The 27,438-nt window shown below is 36.9% G+C and overlaps 1 protein-coding gene across 2 annotated transcripts in view; it reads left to right on the top strand.

The window, feature by feature from the left end:
• The window catches only part of nectin4a (nectin cell adhesion molecule 4a), a 47,792-nt gene that overhangs the window by 4,657 nt on the left and 15,697 nt on the right, over window positions 1–27,438 (top strand). The window contains exons 2-5 of one of the 2 annotated variants that reach the window (XM_017356997.4): window positions 7,301–7,510; window positions 8,378–8,548; window positions 15,853–16,131; window positions 25,436–25,553. In XM_017356997.4, the coding sequence (XP_017212486.2) occupies window positions 7,301–7,510; window positions 8,378–8,548; window positions 15,853–16,131; window positions 25,436–25,553 (778 nt within the window). Of the gene's footprint in view, window positions 1–7,297; window positions 7,511–8,377; window positions 8,549–15,852; window positions 16,132–25,435; window positions 25,554–27,438 lie in introns of both variants that reach the window. The other variant, XM_683919.10, reaches the window with a different exon arrangement.

Below are 27,438 nucleotides of genomic sequence, written 5' to 3'. Positions count from 1 at the left end.
GCCAAAACCTGTTACCTACACGTAATAACAAGTAATAGATTCAACAAGAACAAGTAATAGATTCAAAAGACCAAAGAGTCATTAAATATAGACAAGATGAAGTAAATGTCACGTTTAAGAACTATAGTTAGATGAGATCCATTGGTTTATCCTTGATGAACTGTCCGACGTGCCCTGCTCTCACCTGGAGAGGTGTGCTTAAAGCACCTGCTGCCTCCCCGAGCTCATACGCTGCAGCGCATGCTAGAGTGTGTGTTTGCTCATGTGATGTGTGTTTTTAGCAATGTACTGTAGACGGAGATCATATCAGAAATGCTAGGTCAAACGCCAGTGTGGACTTTGACGTGGAACGCTGTTTTAGAAATGTATTAGTGCAAGCGGGGTCTTAATCAGCAGTATATCTCTCCATAGCAAGCTCTAATATGCCATTAGCCATAAATAAGCAAGGGAGTTCTTGAGACCTACCTGAGCTCAAACTCCCCTCTCACCCTGCAAACAGGAGGGAGCCCCAGGCTTAAGGATCTTGTGAGCTCAGAGCTCTCTCCTGGGACAGCATGCCAAACACGCTTTATAATCAATCATCAACTAAGTGTGAACTCTTGGAAAAAATAGCAATTGACAGTAATATTGTGTTCATATATTTTTGCCGATTGTTTCATAAAAGTTTTGATTACATTCTTATTATAAAAGTAATATTTTAAAATATGACTCTTTGTGTTTTCTTTAGTGTGTTTATTTTGCCTTTGTAAACTTAGCTTTCAGTAAGTTCAGACAATATTCAGTCATAAGTCCAGTTGATTTTCAATTTTGCGTGCGCTCTCTTTGAATCCGAGTGTTTGCTTTTGCTCGTCTGCCACCCGAAAGTAATTAGCCTTGAGACATATAACGAGTCGAGCAGCATATTTCGCTCGCGTCCACAAACGCTCTTCCAGACACCTGTTTATCTCTCACTGCTCTTCCTTTCTTTTATTATGTGATCCATATCTATTCCCATGTCTGCTTCTCTGTCTCTCTGTTCTCTCTGTGTCAGTTCAAAAGAGGGATGAAAAAGGAAAGGCTTATGTTACCATATACTGCAGGTAGCTGATGACCTTAGCTAAACTTTTACTGCGGGTATATTTCTCCTATAGGTGTTATTTCAGTTTTGTTTAACAGTGCTTAAATGCCTGAAGCTGTATGATATGTTCATGGCACAGTACAGTATTTGGTTGTTCAGGCCCTTTAACATTTAATCAGATTTTGGTTCTGTTAATTATCAATTTCCGTAATTTGTGATTCCCAAGTGTTTTCCATTTATTTACAGTTGGAAATTACATTATGGGACGTTGATCTCTGCTCTGTCGACTTTTGATGTTAAACTCCACTTTACAGTTTAGCAAAGTGACTTTTATTGACATTTTAGTAGTTAAAATAATAATATAATGTATAAGAAGAAATATAGAGAGAAAATAAAAATGTTAATAAAAACACTTTCCGTACTTTATTTTCTTCAGTGTGTTTTCTTTTAATTAAACTATTAACAAAAATGCTTATAGTCACTTTTGAATTTTTAAAGGTTAAACGTTGTTAGAAGAAAGATCAAAGTCCAGTAATGGAATTCAAAAGCATAAATAAAAATGTCAATCACAAATTATGAAAAACGGCTAATGCATGGATATTGTTTCACAGTGTAGTGAATAAGCTCTACACTGTATTTTTACACTACAATAACAGTGGTATGTTGTATCTAACAAAGCAGTATCATGCTGTTAATTTAAAATGGCAGGGCACTGTATTTTTACAGTTCCATAACAGTAGATTACTGTTGCTAACAAAAACAGAATCATTCTGTTAATTTAAAACAGCAAGGTACTGTATTTTTACAGTTCCACAACAGTAGAATACTGTTGCTAACAAAAACAGTATCATGCTGTTAATTTTTTTATAAGATTTATTTATTAGGTTTTTATGACAGTTAACAAACAAAAGTAAAAAGAGACAATAACAGTACAAACATAAAAAAAATAAATAAATAAATAAATATATATATATATATATATATATATATATATATATATATATAAAACAGTACAAAATATATATATATATATATATATATATATATATATATATATATATATATATATATATATATATATATAAAACAGTACAAAATTGATTAAAAGAATAAAAATAAACCACACTATAACCCTCATATTATGCGACACACAGTATATGACATGCATAAACACTATATGATGTGCATACATTTTTTCTAATTGAGCATATGAACAGGTCGGTACCAGACGCTGAGGTTGACAGCATGGTGTATTGTATAACAATAAATAAATTGAAAAAAAAAGCGAGAGAAAAGGGAAAATGTATTAAACTAAATAGGCCGGGGGTGGCAGGTTCTTAAAACTTGTGGTTTTATGTCAAGAAAAAGTTGTATGTTTGTGCTACATCAGCAGCACTAATATTCAACTGGAAGGCACAGATCAAAACAAAAATGCAAGATTGGCAAGCATTCACTCCACAGTAATTGCCTCAAGTCTTAGAGATTTAACATGTTCCAAAAATGGCAACCAAATATTAGAAAATTTGACCACTGAACCTCGAAGACTATGTTTAATTTTTTCTAATTTAACAAAAAATAAGGCATCTTTAATCCACTGAGTATGAGATGGGGGTTGAGGAGACTTCCACTGCAACAAAACGCACTGCCTAGCTAATAATGACAGAAAAGCTAATAATTCAGAAAAATGGTAACTCACAGTCAGGGGGTAGAACTCCAAACAGGCCTCATGCTGTTAATTTAAAAAATGGTAGGGCACCATATTTTTACAGTATGATGCTGGCAACCACAGCTGCCAGTATTACCATTTTTTTTTTACAAGGATTTTTTTTTTACAGTGATATGGAACGTTATATACAGAGTTGGGCATGTTCCTTTAAAAAAGTAATTAGTTACTTACTTCTCATAAATAGTAACTGAATTATAATAGCAGCATAATTATAAAAGTAACTCATTAACAGGGAAAGTAACTATTGTGTTGCTTACAAATAATTTGTCAGATGACTATCAAATAAATATAAAACCATGAACACTAATCTACATTATATTAATGTTGTTGTGAGAGACAATGGCAGCATGTCCTCAACTATATATTTAGATATTATTTAGTTTAATTCTGTCTGAGTAATAAGTGTTTGCGGTGAAGACAAATGAAGTTTTTTTGCTTTGACGTCTTGGCTTCGTCTACTCCTTTGGTATCAGAGCTCACGTTATCACCTGCGTAGCCACTAATCTTGTGGCGGCATTTGACAACGTGAGGTGCTTCATTAGATTAGAACTACTCGTCACTGCCGTAGAGAGACTCTTTTCCTAGGCATAAGTTGCATGATACATAAACATTCTTGCCTTTCACCTCAATGAGGGAAATGCAGTGCTTTTATTTCCAGTTTGCAAAAGCGACCTTTGAGCTTGTTGGATTTGTAATAGCTCTGACTCCTGGTCGTGCATGTGTGCCACTGACTATGCGTGTGCTTATGTGTGAACCTGCTGGTTCTTGGTTACTGGAAAACGAATCGCTGTTAGTAACACTGTTTATTTATAATACGGTTATTTCCATCAGTCTTTGTATAGTAAATGTTTCCTAAAATAAATACATTTTAATCACCATTTACACACACTCAAGTGGTTACAAACCTTTACCTGTTTTTTTTCTGTTGAACACAAAAGAAGATATTTTGAAGAATGTTATAAATTGTTAACCAATGTAGGAGAAAAAATACAGTGGAGTCAATAACTTCTAGTTTTTAAAATTTTTCTAAATGTCTTCTCAGACGAGTTTGGAACAAGTGGAGGGTAAGTAAATGACGGCAGACTTAAAGTTTTAGCATGAACTGCGTTTTTGAATGTAACACAGGCAGAGCAAAACAGTTTAAAATTCAATATGCAATATTGTAAATAGTTTCAATGCATACACTCACTGGCCACTTTATTAGGAACCCCAAGTTCTGAGTTTACCTTTGAAGTGCCTTAATTCTTCCTAACATAAATTCAAATAGGTGCTGGAAACCTTTAACTTTTAATCCATATCGATATGATTGCATCACATAGTTTCTGCAGATTTGCTGGAAAACTCCTGTTTCAGCTCATCCCAAAACTGCTCTATTGGATTAAGATCTGGTGATTGTGGAGATGATTTGAGTTTAATGAACTCATTGTTAAGTTTAAGAAAGCCAGTCTGAGAATATTTAAGCTTTGTGACATTGAGCATGATCCTGTTGTAAGTAGCTTTAGCAAGATGGGCACACAGTGGTCATGAAAGGATGGATATTTGTCAGAAATAATGCTTAAGGTTGAATGAATGACACTCACTTGGTGTAATGGGCTCAAATTGTGTCAAGAAAACATCCTCGACATTCAACACCATTGCACCAACAACATTAACTGCTAAAGAGCCCCTATTATGGGTTTTGGAAAATTACCTTTCATGCAGTGTGTGACTAAGTGAATGAAAACATCCGGATGAGGTTTAAAACTAAAAGTGCACCGTGTTTAAAAATACTGATTTCATTATATGAATCATCTTGAGTTTGAATCTTTAGTCATTTCGTATTGTCGCCAAGAAAAAACATTATCATATATAAAGTGCTGGACCTGGGAAAACTTGAACCTGCCCTTCTCCTCACACACTAGCAGAGTGCAGGGGATAGGATTAATCATGAAGCGAAGATGAGTGATTACTAATTACTGTGAGATGACTGGAGATCTGCTTAAAGCTTTGATGTGTCTTTTGTTTAAAGCTTGTTGTGCTCAAGAAATACTCAAGAGCTTCAAAAAGTGTTGTGTATTTGATGCTCTTCCACAAACTTCTGTTGTAACGGCTACATATTTGAAATAGTGTTGCCTTTTTATCATCTAAATCAGTCTGGTCATTCTCCTCTGACCTTTGACATTGAAGAGGCTTTTTTTTGCCCACAGGGCTTTCTATCACTGGATGTTTTCTCTATTTTAGACAATTTTCTGTAAACCCTTAGAGATACTCTGAGCAGACTGTCTGACAACAAATACCAATGCCACATTCAAAGTCAGTTAAAGGGGACCTATTATGCCCCTTTTTACAAGATTTAATAGATAAGTCTCTGATGTTCCTAGAATATATATGTAAAGATTCAGCTCAAAATACTCCACAGATAATATTTTATAACTCTTTAAAACTCCCCCTTTTAGGCTTTTTTATCCTAATTGTGCTGTTTTGGTGACTGTCGCTTTAAATTTAAATGAGATTCTGCTCCCAGCCCTTTTTTCAAAAGCTCTCTATAAATGCCTGAGTGTCAGCATAGTGGCAGATTCAAAAACTAGACTAACATTTAATGCTAATAAGGAAAGATGGGCACTGATAGACTGGGCTTCCCCCCCTCTGATGACATGCACAAAGAGAGAATGTCAAAGCGTTTCTTCAGAATGTTTGTATCAAGTGTGATTATAAAAAATAAAATGTATAATATTTTACAAGTAGAAGCTGGTTATATCTGCAGACTGTTGCCCTACTACTGTTTAAACCCCTTTTTAAGAGTTCACACTTTAGCTGATGATTGATTATAAAGCTTGTTTGGCATGCTTGGCAGGAGAGAGCCCTGAGCTCATAAGATCCTCGAGCCTGGGGCAAGGCGAGACGTGAGTTTGAGCTCAGGTAGAACTTGAGAACTCCCCTGCTGCATAAGCTAATGAACAGATAGTGATTGCTCTTAAGAAATAACTATTTAGGGACATGTCTATGGTGCCGATTTGGATTAGTCAATTAACTTAAGCTGCATGTTTTTGGATGGTGGGAGGAAACCGGGGAACCCAGAGGAAACCCACGTGAGCACAGGGAGAATACATAAACTCTGCACAGAAACATCGGCTGGCTTGATAAGGACTTGAACCAGTGACGTTCTTGCTGTGAGGCAACAGTGCTAACCCATGGGCCACGTGGCACCCACATAGGAAAGGAGGAGGAGTAGGGGTGGAAGGGGGGATTCTCTAAAACAAACACGGCTGTTAAATGGTATTTATAGTGGCTTTGGAATTGTCTGGTGAATCATAAATTGAATAATGCAGGACGGCTGCAAGCAATCATGAGCACCTGATCCTCTCAAAATTATGTTTATAAATAAACTTTACATAAAAGTGATATTTGTGTAATAGGTCCCCTTTAAATCCTCGTTCTGATGCTCGGTTTGAACTTCAACAGATCGTCTTGACCATCCCTTCATGCCTAAATGCACATGATTAGCTGATTAGATATTTGTTGCATTAATGAGCAGTTTCAATACAATCATGAACTGCCAACCTTTAAAGTTAGTTACGGTCAATTCTGATTGTCTGTTGAGGTTTTTATCATTTTGCATTTATCTTTCTTTGTGTCACTACTGCTTGAGATGTAATTTTGGACTTCAGTATATAGACGTTTGTAGAATTTGAACAATAAAGAACATATCACAGTGATTGTTAAATCATCATTATTTTTGGTTGGAATGGAACACATGGAATTACAATTGAAATCATCTTGACCATTGTTAAAAATATTCATATCCATATTTATATGCTTATCTGTCATCCTGCCATTCTTGGCTATTTGGCACCATCTTGTTGCTGAATAATGCGTAGGTTAGTGTAGGCTGCATTCAGCTGTTTTTTTTTTCTTACTGCAAGCTTTGTTTAAATAAATGGTTAGTAAATGATTATTAATCAAAAATTAATGTTTAGTAATTTTGTACACGGCAACGCAGTAGGTAGTGCTGTCACCTCACAGCAAGAAAGGTTGCTGGTTCGAGCCTCGGCCTGGGTCAGTTGGCGTTTCTGTGTAGAGATGCATGTCCTCCCTGCATTTGCGTGGGTTTCCCCCACAGTCCAAAGACATGCGGTACAGGTGAATTGGATAAGCTAAATTGTCAATAGTAAATGAGTGTGTATGGATGTTTCCCAGAGAGGGTTTGCAGAAAGAAAGACATCCGCTGCATAAAACATGCTGGATAAGATGGCGGTTCATTCCCCTGTTGCGACCCTAGATTAATAAAGGGACTAAGACGAAAATAAAATAAATGAATGAATGATTTTTGTAGCAAGTATTCATAAGCGTAATAAGCAGGATAATGTACATCTAGGTGGTTGTTTTGCAAAATAAAAGCCTTCAGCTTTCCGCTTTGTGTTGGGCTTCTGCTGATTAACATGTCTGGCTTTATTATGTGAGAACATCCACCGATATATACATGATCTCTTATGAGGCATGATATTAAGTGACTGTTTCACATGTTATTTTCACAGCAGCCCGAGTAAGTGGAGAAGAAGAATACAGCTTTCTAGAGCCCTCTGAGTCCCCCTGGGATCTGTGGTCTTTGGCAGAGGGGGAAACTCGTTTGCCCTGTCGATTCAATGTGTCGGACAGTGAGATTACAGTGGTGCAGGTGCTGTGGATTCGAGAGAACAATGGAGTTGAAGAACAGATTCTTACTGCTCATTTCAAAGAAGGCCAGACAGGTATGACAGAATGTTTTTCTTTTGTATTTTGCTTTTTTTATTTTTTTACAGATATCAAACCCTAAACATTTTTGTAAAAAAATTATTATTCACCTTTTACTCAATCAATATTTAATACCAAGCAAAATACCTTAAAGGTTTAGTTATAAATATAACTTATACACAAAAATATATATATTCTATTATTAATTGCTCACCTCAACGAGGTAATTAATTAAATGCTTGAGACCTTCATTCATCTTCAGAATGCCCAAAAAGTCCAAAAAAAAACAAACACAGAACCAAAAACCAAACACAGAAAACCAAGTTTTTTTGATGCAAAAAATGTTTACTTGGAGTTTTGTATAATTGCAGTTGAGACACTGAAGTCGCATGAAATGTTTTGACAATGCTTTTGGTTCTTTTTCTGGACTTCTTGCAATCGAGTTGCTCACGGCGACCTGAGTTTGATTCCCGGCTCAAAATCTTTTGTCAAATCCTTCCAAAAATCAAAAAAAGTTACAAAAAATAATAACAGAATAAATATTTTTGGGTCAACTAGCCCTGTAAAAGTTTGGACTAGTATGCTGAGCTCAGAGTAATTTCAGACAGATTCTGTTTTAGTTTTTTTTTTGTTTTTTTTTATCAGATCAGCAAAATTTTATCAGATTTTTTTGCTACTTCCTGGAGTCTGTAAACTTGATTTAGTTCCTGCTTTTGTTTTTGTACTAATCTTGCATTCATATACACTGAACCACTGAAAGTTATTTTGTTTTTTCAAATAGCAAACTAATAGATATGTATGCATTGTTTGCCAGTTGTATGTCTCAAAGAAATCCAATGATAATCACATGGTTGTTGTTTCATTCTTTTTTTTCTCTCTGACAGAATTCCACTCTTCATATTCAGGGCGTGTACGATTCGAGACCAACAACCCAATAGCAGACTCTGCTCTGATTATCATGCGCACTCTTTCTGCAGATGAGGGCAAATACAAATGCAAAATCATTACCTTCCCCAGTGGAAACTTTGAGGCAGAGATAGTGCTCACAGTGTGGAGTAAGTACATTAATTATGGACCAACACAACACCACAAACAATTGTCATGTTTCTTATGTGTCTGTAAAATGCCTATGAAGTAGATTTTTGTGGCAGCTTGTGTCTGTGCAAACCCTCTTTTGCATCTTTTAACTAAGACATGCAGTGAAAAGTAAATTATGAAAAAAAATGCAAAATTAATGTCTTTATTTTCTAAGATTCTTTTCAATACATTTTTAACCTTAATAGTTTTAAAAACAAATTTTGTTTGTCTGGCCGTGGTGTCAGTACATAATTACTAGTTATTTAGCAATATCCTAGCATTCAGCTTAAAGTGAAATTGGAAAGCTTAAAGGTTCAGGACACCCTGGAAAACTTTTTTTTTTTTTTTATATTAACAGATTTGTGTGTGTTGAGCATCAGTTAAGACAATGTTAGCACCTGTCAGCTGTAATTGTAGGGAAAACTGGATAATTTTGAGCTTTTGGCAGCTAATTTCAGCTTCCGGGTTTAAAATGAATTTTGGGGGCGGGATCAAAATCGGCGACGTAGCGCAGTACTGCAAGTGCAATGATGACGCGTCGGTTTCTCATTATTATTCATAGCGGAGTTTTCTTATCCTATGATAAGAGCCGGCTGTTTAATTATTCATGCCAGACCTGCCAGTGTCAAGCCCGAGCTGTGAGACACGGACGGACCCACGGCACACAGTATTTAGCCGTTCATAAAGGCTCATATGCGTTTGTTTCCATGATCCACGCGGTTTGTTGCATGCTTTTTCCCCGCGATCCTGTCAGGGCCGATCATACAGCAAAGCTGTGTGTGTGCTGCAAGCATTTTTGTCGGGAGAGCAGCACGAGAATTAGAGAATGGCGGACATTGACTTTTATCAGGAGTTCGTTCACATTCAGACACATCGCCGTGCTGCTGTGCTTGCCTAAATCCTCCAGATTACCAGCAGGACTAATGGTTAAAATAGACGGGTCAGGAGACCTGGAGTCCGCTGGATACGGGGATTGAGGGAGAAGTCCTCATTTATAGTGCTTACATGAACACACTTATCTTTATAATGATATAAATTGTGATTATGTGTATATGAAATTACGAATAACAAATGTAGCAGGGCATTAAATCACTGTTCATTTCTTTGCATTTTAACTTTGTAAACTATAAACTCATGCGTCTCTTTACGGTTTGTCTCATTTTGTGAGCTAACTGACAACAACAGTTGTTCGCTCACATTCTCCCTTGCTGGCCACGCCCACTCCTGCCCGATGCTCGCGGAGCTCCACGCCCATTAATCATGCATCTTTTGAAAACATTCTAAAGTAAACTTTAACCGAAATTGGGGGGTGTCATGGCCCTTTAAGCTGGTTAAATAGGTTATGTTATTATAATTAGGCAAGTCATTGGACAACACTAGTTTATTCTAAAGCCAATGAAGGGGACATATTTTCTTAAGGGGGCTAATCATATTGACCACAGCATTTACATAAAAAAAGATTTATTCAATTTCAGTCAAACTAAATAAAAAAACACTTTCTCCAAAAGAAAAATATTATAGGAAATACTGTGACGTATGTGCACTGGGAGGATTTTTGCTTGTGTTATCTTCAGCATGTTCATTCATCCATTCATTCATTTTCTTTACAGTTTAGTCCCTTTAACAATCCGGCGCCGCCACAGTGGAATGAACCACCAACGTATCCAGCACGTTTTTACACAGTGGATGCCCTTCCAGCCACAACCCATCTCTGCGAAACACACACACACACACACACACACACACACACACTCATTTACACTCATACACTACAGACAATTTAGCCTACCCAATTCATCTGTACCACACATCTTTGGACTGTGGGGGAAACCGGAGCAGCCGGAGGAAACTCACGCGAACGCAGAGAGAACATGCAAACTCTACATAGAAACGTCAACTAACCCAGCCGAGGCTCAAACCAGCGACCTTCTTGCTGTGAGGCAACAGCACTACCTACTGCGCCACTCCGTCACCCTTCAGCATGTTTTAAGACATTTTTGGCATTCATACCTAAATGATTTTAACTGCCAATGAGAAGAGTGATTGGCGCTTAATCTAGCGAAACATAACTTACAATTCAATTTTATTTGATCTGTCTTTCTTCTTTGAAAAACCTCCATTTTGTCTAAATATTTGTTTTTAACTGTTGGGTTTATTAAAAACAAATACTATGGAAGTCAATGGTTAGGTTTCCAACATCTTTCAAAATATCTTCTTTTGTTTTCAATAGAAAAAAAGGAACTCAAAAAGGTTTGAAAACACTTAAGGCTGTGTAAATAGTGGCTAAATGAAATGACTTTTATGTTATTAAAATAGAGTTGACATTGACTAGTCGCTGGTGATATCATCAATAAAACACAAGATGCAAACTTACTGTTTAGACTTAAAACAGTGCAACATTACCAATGAGTACAACATTAGCACAGGCTAATTTTCATGCTAAATCAATTCAGACAACACATAATCACACGTAAGAATGCAACAATATCAAATATTTTAGTGCAAAAATAAGCCATATGCCATTACCTACCTTTGTGTGTAAGGCTGCCATGTTGTTTAGGTCAAAAAGCATGTGATCTGTGCAGCGTGACTAGTTGACGTCAACCAAAAAGTGTAATGGCAGAGCATTAAAGTCGACCAGTCAACTAGTTGACTAACCTGTGCAGACCCTAGTAAATAGTAAGTAAAATAAACTTTTTGAGTGAACTATCCCTTTAAATCAGTGTTTCTCAACCATGTTACTGGAGGACCAGCAGCTCTGCACATGTTCCATGTCTCCTCATTAAAACACACCTGATTCAGATCATCAGCTCATTAGCAGAGACTGAAAGACTTGTAATGGGTGTGACAGGCAAAGTAGACATCCAAAACATGCAGTTTTGGTGGTCCTCCGGGATCGTGGTTGAGAAACACTGCCTTAAATGATGCTTTTATATCTAATGTTTTGCACATTGGTGCACACGTTAACACATATTAACCAATACATTTGCGTTCAAGTCAAGAGCAGTGGGCCAATCAGAGGAGCTTGAAGGTGGGGCAAGCATTGCAGGCTTTGTTTACTGCAGCAAGTTGCGTTTGGTGTTTTAAGGTGCAAAGATGGATTCTGCATGAATGTCCCCTACATTCATGTATGCGGTAAACATTTTGCAATGAAACCTTGTCGCTTGGCAACAATTTTATTCACTCGCACAAATATATTGCGAGCTTTGCTCATGTCAAAGGGAAAAAGAAAAAACACTTTTGTCTTGGCACACTTTAAAACGCAACACCGACAACCCTCGTCTCTGAACATTTCTTCATCCATCGAATTTAATTGTGCTTTGGTAACCCCATTTGGATGCTTCTCTGAACTCTGTAGCAGCTAAAAAGCGACAAAGCTATCTCATGCATATTAATAATATATTAATAATTATCTCATTCATAATAGAGTGCGCTGATTGGTTCAAACCAACTTTTCCTCATGAATAATGCACAGACATGCTAAAAACTCAATCACGTCACTTTGTACTGGCCGATGCTGACGGCCAATCACCAATCGCTGGAATATACACAAGCTTCAAAATTTCTTTTTAAACCAGAAGAACAAATTTTCTGTTATAAAAGCAAAAACAACCAATTTTCATTTTGTTGGGAAATATATGTGTCCTAATAGTTTTTTAGCAACGTGGCACATATATATGACTGTCAACATCTTGAAAAATGTGCTTAAATGCTGCTGATAAGTGTGAGCGAAAATTATCTTAGTGTGCACTGATGTTTACCTGTAGTTTCATGGGATTGCACTCTTTGCACTAATTTCTGTCCTGTTTACTAAATCTGTCCCTTGAATCCATTCATTCATTTCCCTTTCGCTTAGTCCCTTTATTCATCAGGGTTACCACAGCAGAATGAATCGCCAACTTATTCAGCATGTTTTATGCAGCGGATGCCCTTCCAGCTGAAACCTAATACTGGGATGCAGCCATAGACTCTCATTCACACACACATTCATACACTATGGCTAATTTAGTTTATTCAATTCACCTATGGCGCATGTTTTCGAACTGTGGGGGAAATCGGTGCACTGGGAGGAAACCCACGCCAACACGGGGAGAACATGCAAACTCTACACAGAAATGCCTACTGACCAAACCGTTACTCAAACCAGCGACCTTCTTACTATGAGGTGACAGTGCTAACCACTGAACCACTCTACCACTGTCCCTTGATTTTAAACATAAAATTTAGACAGGAACCTAATGCAATATCACCATTTCTCACAGTATCGTCTCTATATTCAGTGAATAAACCACATAACTGGTTTTCTTTACGATGATATTAGATTACATGAAGATTACACAGAAATGATTATAGCCCTCAGTGATACAAGGCAAGGATAAAGTGAGCCTTTTTTTTTTGCTTTGCTTTTGTCAACGTCCCTTTTCACATACTGAGACAACCCGTTAACCACAAGGCTAGCTCTGCTCTGATGCATACAGATATTGTTCTCAGCATAACACACCAGTATTGTCTCCGGCAGGAGGAGGGATGATGGAGGTATTAACATGACTGCGTTCATTGTTGATGCTTTTATAAGATCATACAATAGCTGCTGCTTTCACCTGCAGAGATAGTTTATGATTGTATTTAAGTAGATTGTTTGAAATGGTGACGCAAAGGCAAACATTTAAAATGACATTTGATGACATTTTTACCAAATCTTATATAAAGATTTTTGTGTAAAATAACAAAAATGTGGCATGTTTTCTGACCATGTTATATTAGTTATTATATAATGCCAATGTTTTACTTCAGAAAAGTTAAGAAATCAATATTTGGTTGAATAATCTTCATTTTTAATCATTGCACAAATTAAAATATTTGTCATTTCTGTCCAATTATCATTTTCTTAAATTGTATTTATTTAATTATGTTATTAGATCTATCAAATAAAAAATAAATAAACCCCTACCAAATAAATGCAGAGAAACTGCTTATATACACTGTAATAACTTTGTTGTTGCTAATGTTAAGTTGAATCAAATTAATTTGGCCTCAATTAAAACGAAACCTGAAGCTAACATTTTTCTAACTTAAAAAGTAAAGCTTATTACAGTTTTTCTCTATTGTTTTGGCACATTTTTCAAAACAGTTTGAACATTCTCTAAACCAGGGGCCGCCAACATGGTGCCTGCGGGCACCAGGTAGCCGGCGAGGATCACATGTGTTGCCCGCAGGCCTGTTCCTAAAAATAGCTCACCATATCGCCACTTACCAGTAAGCTTAATCTAATATAGAAGTAATCATGAAAATGTAAATAAAAATGTAAAAATGTTAAAAATGTAGATATTTGCAGGGATATATAAAAATAAAGTGTTGCACATTGATACATTAAATACAGGGTATTTCCTACCCTGTTAAATCATTGTTGATAACTTTTGTGAGAATCATTAACATGATCAGTGTCTTCACATGGATGAATATCATTAATTATTACCAAAAACATAAAGTATAATTAAAAGTAAATTGAGCAAATGTGTTATTTGAGAAGTGTTTATCAAACTGGTAGCCCTCCACATTAATCGGTACCCAAGAAGTAGCTCTCAGTTTCATAAAGGTTGGTGACCCCTGCTCTAAACTGTGAGTGCAAATCTCAAAACCGTTTGCTGGAACTTTAGAACTTTATTGCATGCCTGCAAAATGTACAGTAGTTACTCCCTCGAAACACTTCATTTATGCTTTAAAACCTAGTTGTTGTGTCAGTAATATAGGGTGTATGCTGAAGTATGTTAAAAGACTTTTAATTTGCCAGTAACTTGGGTTAAGCGATTCTGGTCAATGGGGTATATGCCGAAGCATGCTAATAGGACTTTTAATTTGCCATTAACCTGGGTTAAGCGCTTCCGGCGAATTGAATGCCAATGCAAAATCCAGTGCGTTTAAGGTATGTTTTCTTTAAAAATCAGCGATCTCCACTAGCTGAGTGATATTCGATTTAAAGTGGGTCTCAGATTGTACAAGAAGCACTGCATTAAATTACATTTCCCCCGCCATGTCTTTATAATATGAGCATTTATTTTATCCCAGTATATTCAATGGAGCTTCTGCGTTAGCCTGCCAATTCTGACGGGCGCGTGCAAGTAAACAGCTTTTTGTCTTGTTTTACGCTTGAGCAACTAAATAAATGCTAAAGTTTATTTAACTGAATGTATTTTAATGACATTACAACATCGATGCTGTATAAGGAACCGTATAAAATGAGAAAAAGTTTACAATAACAGGTCACTGAAGGGTATCTGCATGGGAACAGCACTAGCTCGGCATATACCCTATTGTATGCCATTGCAAAATTGGTGGGTTTAAGGTCTGTTGTCATTAAAAATCAGCAATCTCCTCTGGCTGAGTGATATCTGATATAAAGTGGGTCTCGGATTGTACAAGAATCACTGAATTAAATAACATTTTTCCCCGCCATGTCTTTAAAATATGAACATTTATTTTACCTCAGTATAATGTAGCTTCAGCGCTAGCCTGCTGATTCTGATGGGCAAGTGAAAGTAAACGGCTTTTTATCTCGTTTTACGCTTGAGCAACTAAATGAATGCCAAAGTCTATTTAACTGATTGTATTTTAATTACATTACAACACCGATATTGCAAAAGAAACTGTATAAAATGTAAAAAAAGTCACAATAACCCTTTTACAGAAGTTTATCAGTATGGGAAGAAGCACTAGCTCCGCATAGACCCTATTTCACCAATGTCACAAAAGCATAAAAGCATTTGACTTAGACCTTGCTAAAGATTACACTTCCTTTATATATATATATATATATATATATATATATATATATATATATATATATATATATATATATATATATATATATATATATATATATAAAATATATTATTTTTTTATTAATGTGCATATACAAATGTACAAACGTTTAATAATTGAATAGACTGTTTTGAGTGTGATAGCTTACACGATTAAAAGTGATTGAGAAGTTGTGAAGAGTTTGACAATTTCAATGAGAATTGACTCCTCACTTTTGATCAACAAGCCATATGCAATGTCCAAACTTCAGACAATTTTACTTACTGTTTGCACACAAAGCATTTGCAATTTGCCTAAATCAATAAGAAATGCCACTCTGAAGTGAAAAATAAGTTAAATTAGATAAGAAGCATAAAATGTTGTTTTGATCGTATATTTTTTACAGCATATATTATCGATTTCATAGTTTAAATTAAGTTTTATCATTAAGCATTTATTATGTATTTATCATTTCTTCTTACAGCTAAACCGATTTCCTCACTGAAATCGTACACCCTGATTGAAGGACAGTCATTTCGTCCGGCTGCTTCATGCCGTGCGATGGCAAAGCCAGTTGCAGGTCTGTCCTGGGACACAGAACTGCCGGGTCAGAGTCAGAACCAGAGCTCAGATGAGTCGGTCTCCTCAATCAAGTTTTCTCTCCACCCTTACCGCAGCATGAATGGACAGAAGCTGGACTGTCTGGTCTGGCATCCATCCCAAAAAGGCCCTGAGAGGATCTCTAATAAACTCATAGTACACTGTAAGTCCTGATTTCCTACATTTTTCTATGCACACATTTTTATTTATAGTGTACACATGGCCAACCTATATTCTTTGATCGGGTCAGTCAATACAATTGGTTGTTTTTAGGTAATGAGGAGAGTCAGTCAGTCAGTCAGTCAATCGGCAGCGGCCTCTGGTGGGTTTATTTGAGAACAGCAGACACAAATGGCACTTGCAAGAGAAATTTGAGATCTCAAAAAGTGTACACAGTGGCCTCTGGTGGATTTGCGAAAACTGCAAAAAACATAGCTCTTGGGACATATTTGGCGCTCTCCAGAAATGTATATAGAGGTACGTTTTCAGAATGAGCTTGGGTTGATAGAACTTGTGGCTGCAGTACTTTACAATGCTTGTTAGTGGTTGAAGCAACTGTAATCCCTAAAAATGCAAGTAGTGACATCTGCATTTACAAACATTCTACAGTGTGTCCATGTGTATGCAACAGAACAACTAGTTGACATATTGAGAGATTGATATAAATATCAAATAAAAATGAATCCATAATAAACTTAAACTCTATATTGTTCCATACCAAATACAGCAATGTGTGTGTCTGCCTACTTTTATTTGTGGTTCAGTTCAATTGAATACCTAAACTATGATATAATAATATCATATGAAGTAGATACAGTCCCTGACAAAAGTCCTGTTGCTTGTGTACAAAGTGTCACTGAAATATATTTCTAATCAAGATTTCTTTACAAGAAATGGCACATTTTAATCTCAACAGCTTTTGTAATAATGTTTCAGTGCAAAACGAAACTGTCAGAAAGTATTCTAATATTCCCAGCTTTGTAAAGCCCATTGAGTCCATTTTTGCAAAGACGTAAGTGTTGTCGCCTTGTCATATGAGCTTCACTTGTGACTAATAATGGATCAATTAGGTCTCAGGTGTGTATAAAAAGAACCCCAGTACACTAGACCTTCACATCAACTGCAACTTGACCTCTGCAAACATGCCTAAGTTTCACCCTGAGACTAGTCTCGATTATCAAGAGGCTGAAAACCAGATCCACTGCTGATGTGGCAGAAACCTTCGAAGTGTCTCAGCGTCAAGTACAGAGGATAAAAAAAAGACTTGAAGAGACTGGAGATGTTTTTGACAAGCCCAGGTCAGGCAGACCCCGCAAGATAACTGCTCGAGAGGACCGTTTGTTGGCTCGAAAATCTAAAGCCAGCCCATTTTCCACTGCTGCAGAGCTCCACGAGACCTGGTCACCTGAAGTCCCTGTGTCAACCAGAACAGTTTGTCGTATTCTGTCTCGAAATGGCCTCCATGGCCGAAGCAGTGCCCAGAAGCCTGCACTAAACAAAAGACAATTGAAAAACCGTGTGGCATTTGCCAAGGCCCACTGCCTGCTAAATGAATGGACACTGGAAAAGTGGCAGAAGGTGGATTTTTCAGATGAATCTTCTGTTGAATTACACCACAGTCGCCGCAAATATTGCAGGATACCTACTGGAGCCCACATGGATCCAAGATTCACCCAGAAAACAGTGAAGTTTGGTGGTGGAAAAATCATGGTCTGGGGTTACATCCAGTATGGGGGTGTGCATGAGATCTGCAGGGTGTAAGGCAACATCAATAGTCTAAAATACCAAGAAATCTTAGCTACCTCTTATATTCCCAACCATAAAAAAGGCCAAATTCTGCAGCAAGATGGTGCTCCTTCGCATACTTCCATCTCCACATCAAAGTTCCACAAGGCGAAGGAGATTAAGATGCTCCAGGATTGGCCAGCCCAGTCACCAGACATGAACACCATTGAGCACATGTGGGGTAGGATGAAAGAGGAAGCATGGAAAACGAAACCAAAGAATATTGATGAACTCTGGGAGGCATGCAAGACTGCTTTCTTTGCTATTCCTGATGACTTCATCAATAAATTGTATGAATCCTTGCCTAACCGCATGGATGCAGTTCTTCAAGCTCATGGAAGTCATACAAGATATTAAATGTGGATCTCACAGCACCACTACTCAATTTGCTGACATATTATTGTATTTGCAGTAAATTTGTTTAATTTTCGTATAGGCGACAGAAATTTTGTCTTGCCAAAATTTGACCTTTCTGTTTTGATTAAATGATAAATCTTGTTTCAGTGAAACTAATTTATTTCAGTGCATTAAACATAATTTGGGAGGGTTTTAGCTTTTCATATGAGCTCTTCCTAACACCAATGGATTAATTAAAAGTCAGGTTAATAGCAGGTGTTTCTACAAATTAGATAAGCGACAAGACTTTTGTCAGGGACTGTACAAGCATTTGTCACACCACATATATGCATACTTAAAATCTACACAGGGGTTGGATAATGAAACTAAAATGCTTGGTTTTAGATCATCAATGTGTCTTGTTGGGAATGACAGAACCAAGTCCTGCACAGTGGCCAGAGGGATTTTGAGTCATTGTTCTTGCTAGTGTGGCCAGGTCACTATGTGAGGCTGGTGGAGGAAACGTTTCCTGACTTGCTCCTCCAAGATACCCCAAAGTGACTCAATAATGTTTAGATCTGGTGACTGTGCAGGTCATAGGAGATGTTCAACTTCACTTTCATGTTTATCAAACCACTCTATCAGCAGTCTTGCTGTATGTATTGGTGCATTATAATCCTAATACATGGCACCATGCCTTCAGGATACAATGTTTGAACCATTGGGTACCTGCACATGGTCCTCCAGAATGGTTTCCTTTTAGTCCTTGTCAGTGACGCACCCATCTAGCACAAGTATTGGGCCTACGGAATGCCATGATATAGCAGCCCAAACCATCACTTATCCAACTCCATGCTTCACTCTAAGCATGCTTCACTAAGGTGCTAATTTAATTCTGCCAAGAGTTGGGCAGCTGTGGTTTTATGTTTTCTGTATACAATCCGGGTTATATACAATCCGGGTTAGCACCCGTTTCAGGGGTTTCAGTTTCATTGTACAACCCCTGTATGTGATCAGTTTTAATCATATATACAGTATACTGTATATATATATATATATATATATATATATATATATATATATATATATACATATATATATATATAGGTTTAACGATCACCATTTTAAATGATCAGTTTTAATGAATAATTTTTTGCATTGTAGCAAAAATGTTTTTTTATTTACCTTTTCACTACACAAACATTAGGGAGCAGAGGAAACAAATAACTCTTTGATTATTTTTTTTCGCTCTAATTAATTGTGCCGTTCCTTTAAAATGTTCCATTGCAAACCACTTCACAGCTTATAGCCCGCACATAAACTGCCAAAGCACATTGTAATGTTGTTTTTCCTGCAGTGTAGTTGATAATCTGCTGTGCCACAAGTCTTATTAGTGCCACAAAAGCTTTATAAGTCAGTGTCTGTATACAATAGTGAAAATCCCGTTCTTGCCTACTGAAATTGTGAAATGTCAACATGATGAAATTGTTGTTTCATAATTCTGAATGTGACTTCCTTCAGATGTGTTATGACCTGTGGACATCTGTTTGTTTTAATCGATACTGTGACTACATTGTTTTTCTCTGATTCATCATTCACTTGAGCTACAGTCATAGAAATATCTTCGCTTCGGCTGAGTAAAGCACAGTAGCAATAGATCATCATTTACTCATCTTTGTAGCTTTAGTAATTCAGTTGATCTTCTTACTTCTGTGGAAATTCAAGAGGTGGAATTCTCAGGAATATCCTGGAAGTTTTGTTTTTGCATTTTTCCATTCAATTACAGTAAATTGAGTCCGAGTGATTCATTTTCAAATTGAACTGATATGGTTCTGGATTCAACTTAAAGAGATAGTTCACCTGAAAATCTAAATTTTCTAAAATTTTAAACTCCTTTTACTTGTTTCATACCTATTTGCGCTCCAAGTTGAGGGGTAAACAACATGGGCATAATAAACTGAAAAACAAATGTGTTGTGGGTGATTGATTTCCCAAACAAAACAAAAACTTAATGCAAAAGATCCCCTTCGGTAGACAAACAAACTCAGGCCCCGTTTACACTAATGCGTTTTAGTTTGAAAACGCATAAGTTTTGCTACGGTTACGCCAACCGTCCACACTACGCCGGAGTTCTCGAGCGCCGAAAACGGAGCGTTTCGAAAACGCTGGAGAGGCTGTTTTCATTCTGAAACGCTGCTGCTCCGTCTCAGTGTGGATGATGGAAAACGGAGACATCTGAAAACGGAGGCGGGGCTGCTGACATTCGCCTCTCTGATTGGGGCTTTTCCTGAATATTAAGTAGCCTAACATGCACAGTTCAGTCCTGCATTTTCTCCTTGTAAGCTCAGACTTCGCAAGTTTGATCAAGGCTGCAGTCTCTTCTTCTCAGTTTGATATGGAAAAGCAGACTATACCGAGGACACGGGTAAATCTTCAAATGGAGCAGTGTACTTTATAACTTCATTCACATCACCCTGGCTTCGTTGTTTCACTTTCTCAACAAAATGTATACATGAACTGCCTACTTCATTTTGATATTAACAACTTAACAGACAGCAGAAATGTTGAGGCGTTGTGCTGCATATATGAGCATCATCTTCACTGTGTGGATATAACAAAACGGAGCCGATAACAACTGCTTCTTTTCAATTTCAGTGAAAATACGAAACACACCCTCTCTTTTGCTGAATATCAGTTTTAATAATCGATAATGGCCATTATAAAAGTATAACATACAATACGTTTTTACATTATAGGAAATAAAGGCAAGCGATCAGTCAATATACATAATAGGCTACGTGGTTTCATTAATCATTAACTTATCTTTGCGCTTAGCCAAAACACGTTACCTGAGAAAAAGTAAGATTCCAATGACCAAAGTCAGGGAATATGTCGTTAGATAAAGACAACAAGATGAATGAAATATCCCGTTTAATAAATATAGTGAGATTAGATCCAGCGGGAGATGCTTGATGAGAAGTCCGACTAGCAGAGCTCTCATCTGGGTAGATGGGCTGCAGCGCTTGCCAGAGAGTGTCTGTGTGGTCACGTGATGTGCGTTTTCAGCGTTTTGGTGTGGACGTAGAGCAGTTCAGAAACGCTGGGTAAAAAGCGAGTGTGGACGCGGATCGTTTTCATTCTAAAACGCCGTTTTAAAACTAAAACGCACTAGTGTAAACGGGGCCTCAGACCCTCAGTTAAGAGTAATTGAATAAATTTATTTTAGGAAAATAGTCATTTTAAATGAGCATCTCTTCAGGGTGGCCACAGGCCAAAATAAATAACAAAAGAATCTGCAAAGTAAATGAACTAAATTACTTATAAATGTTTTAAGAAAAATACAGGAAGCTTACCTTCCTCCCTAAACATAAACACAGTCAAAAGTAATCAAATAAATAGACAGGCCACCCCTACAAGCTCAAACTCTCAAAACAGTTGAATGCATGAACAATTGTAGAAGATTAAATGTTGATCGTCAGCCGGAGAGCTAGGGAAATTCAGGAGCTCCACTCCCAGCAAAAGTCACACCACAAATCAGACCCCCGAACCCTGCCTGAAGTACTTTTTTATAGGCCTCCGTGACCAGCAGCCAATCAGAGCTAGGATCACGTTAGAATGGGAGCCTATGGAATAGCAGAAAACAACATAAGAAGGCGGGACAAAGAAAAAGACACATGCAATGCGCGACAAAAAAAAAGTTAACCAGTTTGATATTTTTGGTTTTGTTGAGCACTAAAGAAGATATATTAACAGATGTTGGAAAGCTGCTACTATTGACTTTTATAGTGGAAAAAAAAAGAAAAGACAGAATTTTGAATTTTGGGGTGAACTATCCTTTTTATGAATCAGTGATTATGCTTGCAGAAACTTGCAACAATTGAAGATTATCAATTACATTAGTTGGTTTCTTACTGATAGGTTTGACAGTTCTGTCTTCTGCATGACTTGTGTTGTTGTCCTCACACTGCATGAAAGCCTGGTGAGCCATTTTGTTGTATTGTGCACACATTTCAAAATGAAGAATCATTAGCGTCTCTGCCTGGTCTAGAAACAGCATTTCACAATCACTTAAGAAGTGATACAGAAAGTAAAGTAAGATCAGATGTGAAATAGGAGTTGTTAAGTCTGTTTTTATGCCTGTTAAAAATAGTAGCCTGAAAGAAGTTTTGGGATAGCCATATCAGCCTGTGGCCCAAGACTGGGCATCACTGAAGCTAAGCAGGGTTGGTCCTGGTATTTAAATGTAAAATCTACTGGGAAAACTAGGTATGGGGTGCAGTATATGCACAGCTAGTGTTTTTCCCTACCTATAAACTTCCAGTGAAAGGTTAATGTGACTATTTTCAATTTCATGCTCATTTCAATTTCATTCCATGTTGTCCCTTTTACAACATCGATGTTGTAATGTAATTAAAATGGCAATTGACTTAAGCATTCATTTACAACCCCAAATCAAGAAATTGGACAGTAGGAAAAATGTAAATAAAATTAAAAAATAAGCAGTGATTTCTTAATTTACTTTGACTTCTATTTCATTGCAGACATTACAACAAACATTGTATAATGTGTTTCTCATGACTTTAATTTGTTGTTGTTGTTGTTTTATTTTTCAAAATAAACATGCATTCCAATTTTGGTTCTTGCAACACATTTCAAAAACAGTTGGAACATTAAAGCATTTACCACTTTGTAATGTTGCCATTTCTTTTCACAACACTTAAGAGATGTTTAGGGACTGAAGACACCAAGTGATAAAGTGTGTCAGGTGTAATTTTGTCTCATTCTTCCTGCAAACAAGTCTTAAAACAAGTCTTCAAAATGTGCCACACATTCTCTATTGGAGATAGGCCAGGACTGCAGACAGGCCAGTCAAGTATCTGTATCCTCTTTCTCCGTAGCCAGGATTTTGTCATGTGTGCAGAATGTGGTTTTGCATTGTCTTGTTGAAATATGCATGGGCATCTCTGGAAAAGATGATTTCTTGAAGGCAGCATATGCTCCAAAATCTCGATGTACTTTTCAGCATTAATGGTACATCAAGTTTGCATTTGCCTGTGTTAAACCAATCTGACTCTCTTTGGTCATCAAAGGTTCCACGGCACTTCTTGTCAAGAGTAGGGGTTCATTCAACCCTTGTTTCCTTGTCTTATTCCTTCATCATCCCTTATCAATCATGAGGTACACCAGAAAATCAATTCATGGTTCCCATGGTTGGTGGAAGCGTTTTTTTGTGCTACAGAACAGGGAATGATTTAAGTTATAGTCATAGTAATATTTAGTGTAGGGTAAATTATAAAAAAAATTAACTATCATTGATGCATGCATGACATACAAAAGAGTGTGTGTGTGTGTGTGTGTGTGTGTGTGTGTGTGTGTGTGTGTGTGTGTGTGTGTGTGTGTGTGTGTGTGTGTGTGTGTGTGTGTGTGTGTGTGTGTGTGTGTGCGTGTTAAATAAGCTAATAGAGGTCGCCTTTGTCTGCTGCATGGTTTCTCTGTCTTGCTGACATGCAGCACTACAAGTTGTTATTAGTGATGTTCATCTTCTTTTTAGCTCTGTCAGTCACTAAACTTTACAGTATCTACATTCAATTTCCATTATCACGAAACCCATGACGTACAACAAAAACACAGCTTCATTCATTGTGTCTTCCTTTGTCCCTTGTTGAACACTGTGCACGGTATTGCTGTATTCCATCATATTTCACTTCAGGACTTAAATTGACTGCAAATGCAACTAGGAAAATTGCCAGAGAGGAAATTTTGTTTTCAGGGAACCATTCGGGTGGCTAGTTCCAATAACCGAACTTCACAGCACATAAGCCGCTATAGCCTTTTAATAACTCCTATTAATTTAAGTAATTCTATCAATCGATCTGCTCTCTATCTGCTGCTGGATTGTGGTGTGGCATTGGTGCCATGGTCCTATGTCACCTCCCCCCTGAACTTTCCCTTTATTTCATGCTCTCATTGGCTTCTGGTTGCCAGGTCTGCATAATTAAACCAATTGCTTTTAAAGCAATCTAAAAAATAACCACTTTACAGTTAAAAGCTTAAAATTTGTATTCTCATTTCAGGGTATTATACACTTTTAGCAATGTTGGCTTGAAATTTCAGTCAGATTTGGACAAACCTAGCTGTTGGGTTAAAGACATAACCCAGCAGTTGAGTTTTTCCATACTTAATGCAATTTGACTTGCAACAACTCGGTGTATTTTTAGACTTGTAGAAACTACAACCAAAAAACTGTCATGAGACTTTAATATTGGGTTCGATTTAGGTCGTGCTGTTGGGTGACAAAAACTCGGTGTCTAGCCAGTGTCCAAAGACAATGTTATTTTGATAATTTTAGGTTGTGTTGGAAAGTGACCAAAATCCAACGTCGAGCCAACATCTTAAACCAACGTCATATTAACGTCAAATACTGACATTTATTTATCAGGTATGGCAACCAAAATCCAACATCTGATAGACGTCATAGTGGTAACATCCATACAACGTCAAGCTGTAACATCATTAAATGTTGATATTTGGTTGATTTTAGGTTGTGTTGGAAGGGGACCAAAATCCAACATGGAGCCAACATCTTAAACCAACGTCATATTCACGTCAAATGCTAGCATTTATTCGTCAGGCATGGCAACCAAAATCCAACCTCTAATAGGTGTCATAGTGATAACATCCACACATCATCATGCTGTAACATCATTAGACATTGATATTTGGTTGTTTTTAGGTTACATTGGAAAAAAATCCAATGTCTGTCCTATGTTGGACACTAACATGGGTCTGACATTGGGTTCTGAAGTCAACCTGATTTTCATTTCCACCCAAAATGCAACGTCCCCACAATATTAGGGTACAGTGTCATGTTGACATTGTGTGCCTGCTTTTTATTATTTAAAATAAAATACATGTTAACTAAAATTAAATATATTATTTCAGCTAGTTGGCATTTAAAATGTTTCATGTTTTCATTTAGCTTAACTTGATGTACACACTCAAATATCTAAAATAGAAATGAAACAAATAAACAGACAAATTTTTATTTAAATGACTTGCATTTTAACAAATAAATAAATAAAAACTGTTGACCTATGACCTACGAATTGAGAGCTGAACGGTTATCTCAGCAATACAACACTAACACTGATCCTCATTCCTTAATTCTATAATTGTTAATTGTGATAAATAACCCCGTGCTTGCCTTACTAATGTCAACAACAAAAAGGCTTAGGTGAACTTATCGGGCAAACGGGAAGTTCATCACAAGTTCAAACAAGACTCGACACACCTAATTATGATATCTTCTTAAAAATGCTTTGTTTTGTGTGTGTTTATATGTGCAGACCCTCCGAATGCAGTGATATCAGGCTACAAGGACGACTGGTTTGCTGAAATGCAAGGAGCCACGCTGCAGTGCAGTGGTGAAGGAAATCCAAAGCCTCACCTTTTCAACTGGACGAGGTAAAAAAAAAATGTTTGTCTGCATGTCATTCACCTGTATCTCTACATTTGTTTGTTTTTTCATCTTCCTGACAGCCTGTCTTGTCAGTTTAGTTCTGTTTCGGTTGGCGGCTCTTTCAGCATGCCAGTGTAATCTTTAGGCGTGGGCAACAAGGTTGTGGCCTAAATTCGTGAAGGAAATCTTTTATCTAGTTGATCACACATGCAGGTAATACTGACACTGAGTGTGTTTACATGCACATTCTTAACCCGATTATACTTAATAAATGACAATGAATAATGCGATGATCGTGTAAATGCATTATTAAGCTGTTATCCTTAATCAGAGTGAGGTTATAAACGGATTAAACATAAACCGATTATCTCTGCTATAGGTTTTTGCCCCTATATTCCCAAGCATTTTAACACATTAGCTTGCTTTCTGTTGGTTTATTGCAGTGCATGTGTGTGTGTGTGTGTGTGTGTGTGTGTGTGTGTGTGTGTGTGTGTGTGTGTGTGTGTGTGTTATTGTGAAATTTAAACATTTTACAGTAAGGGGGGAGGAAATATACCGCAAATGCTTTCTTGACCATAAAAATGTGTTCTAATCTCATGCAGCAGAAATGGCGGAGATAAAGTCAAAATATGGTTTGTTATGGTCTGACTTTACAAATTTACTACAGAAGAGTCAAACTTTAGAAAGGGAAATTGTCAAAATGTTTTTTTGAAAAATTTTAATGCTAATGGTCTAATCTGATTCAATAGTTTATGCTAAGCTAAGCTAAAAGGGCTTTGCCAGACACAGAGATTGGCTGAATGGTTTCAAAATGGTAAAACTCAACTGTTTAACTCTAGGGGAGTTGCAAAATGAGCCTATTTCCCCCCTAAAGTGGAGTGTGTGGCTGCTATAATCACAGTTTGCTACATTTTGACATGCCTACCACCAAATGAACTGATTTCTTAACTACAGTGGCGTAAAAAAGTGTTGGCCCCCTTACTCATTTCTTACTTTTTTGCTTATTTGTCACACTTTAATGTTTCAGATTATCAAACAGATTTAAATATTAGTCAAAGATAACACAAGTTAACCCATCATGATGTTTTTAAAATAAGGTTTTATTATTGGAAAATAAAATCCAAAACTACATAGCCCTGTGTGAAAAAGTGTTTGGACAATGATCCATAGCACAGCAACATGTCCAATTCTGAAATGCTGAAGAAAATCTTAATGAAGATTTTAAAGTGGCCAAGTAAAAGTCCTGACTTGAATCCAATTGAGATGCTGTGGGATGAACTTGAAAGTATAAAAGTAAACACATCATGCAGTTTTGACGTGGTGGGTTTTATTATTAATGGATAACAAAATCCAAAACTACATAGTCCTGTGTGAAAAAGTGTTTGCCTCCTTAACTTAAAAACTGGTTGGGCCACCCTTAGCAGCAACAACTGCAATCAAGCGTTTCCAATAACTTGCAATGCGTCTGTTGAAGTGCTGTAAAGGAATGATGAGCCCACTCATCTTTGCAGAATTGTTGTAATTCAGCCACATTGGAGACTTTTAGAGCAACACCGCTTTTTAAAGGTCATCCCACAGCAACTGAATTGGATTCAGGTCAGGACTTTTACTTAGCCACTCCAAAGTCTTCATTATGTTTTTCTTCAGTCTTTTAGAAGTGAACATGTTGCTGTGCTTTTTGATCATTGTCCAAACACTTTTTCACACAGTGTCATTTTCACACAGTTTGTCATTTTGGATTCAGTTTTCCCTTAATGAAACTTTAATTTAAAGCATGATGTTGTGTTATTTTTGACTAATATTTAGATTTGTTTGATGATGTGAAACATTAAAGTATGACAAATATGCAAAAAATAAAATACAGTAAATCAGTAAGAGGGCAAACACTTT

The sequence above is a fragment of the Danio rerio genome, chromosome 7 (genome assembly GCF_049306965.1).
Source record: "Danio rerio strain Tuebingen ecotype United States chromosome 7, GRCz12tu, whole genome shotgun sequence".
NCBI lineage: Eukaryota > Metazoa > Chordata > Actinopteri > Cypriniformes > Danionidae > Danio > Danio rerio.
This window is presented reverse-complemented; position numbering and strand designations above follow the sequence as displayed.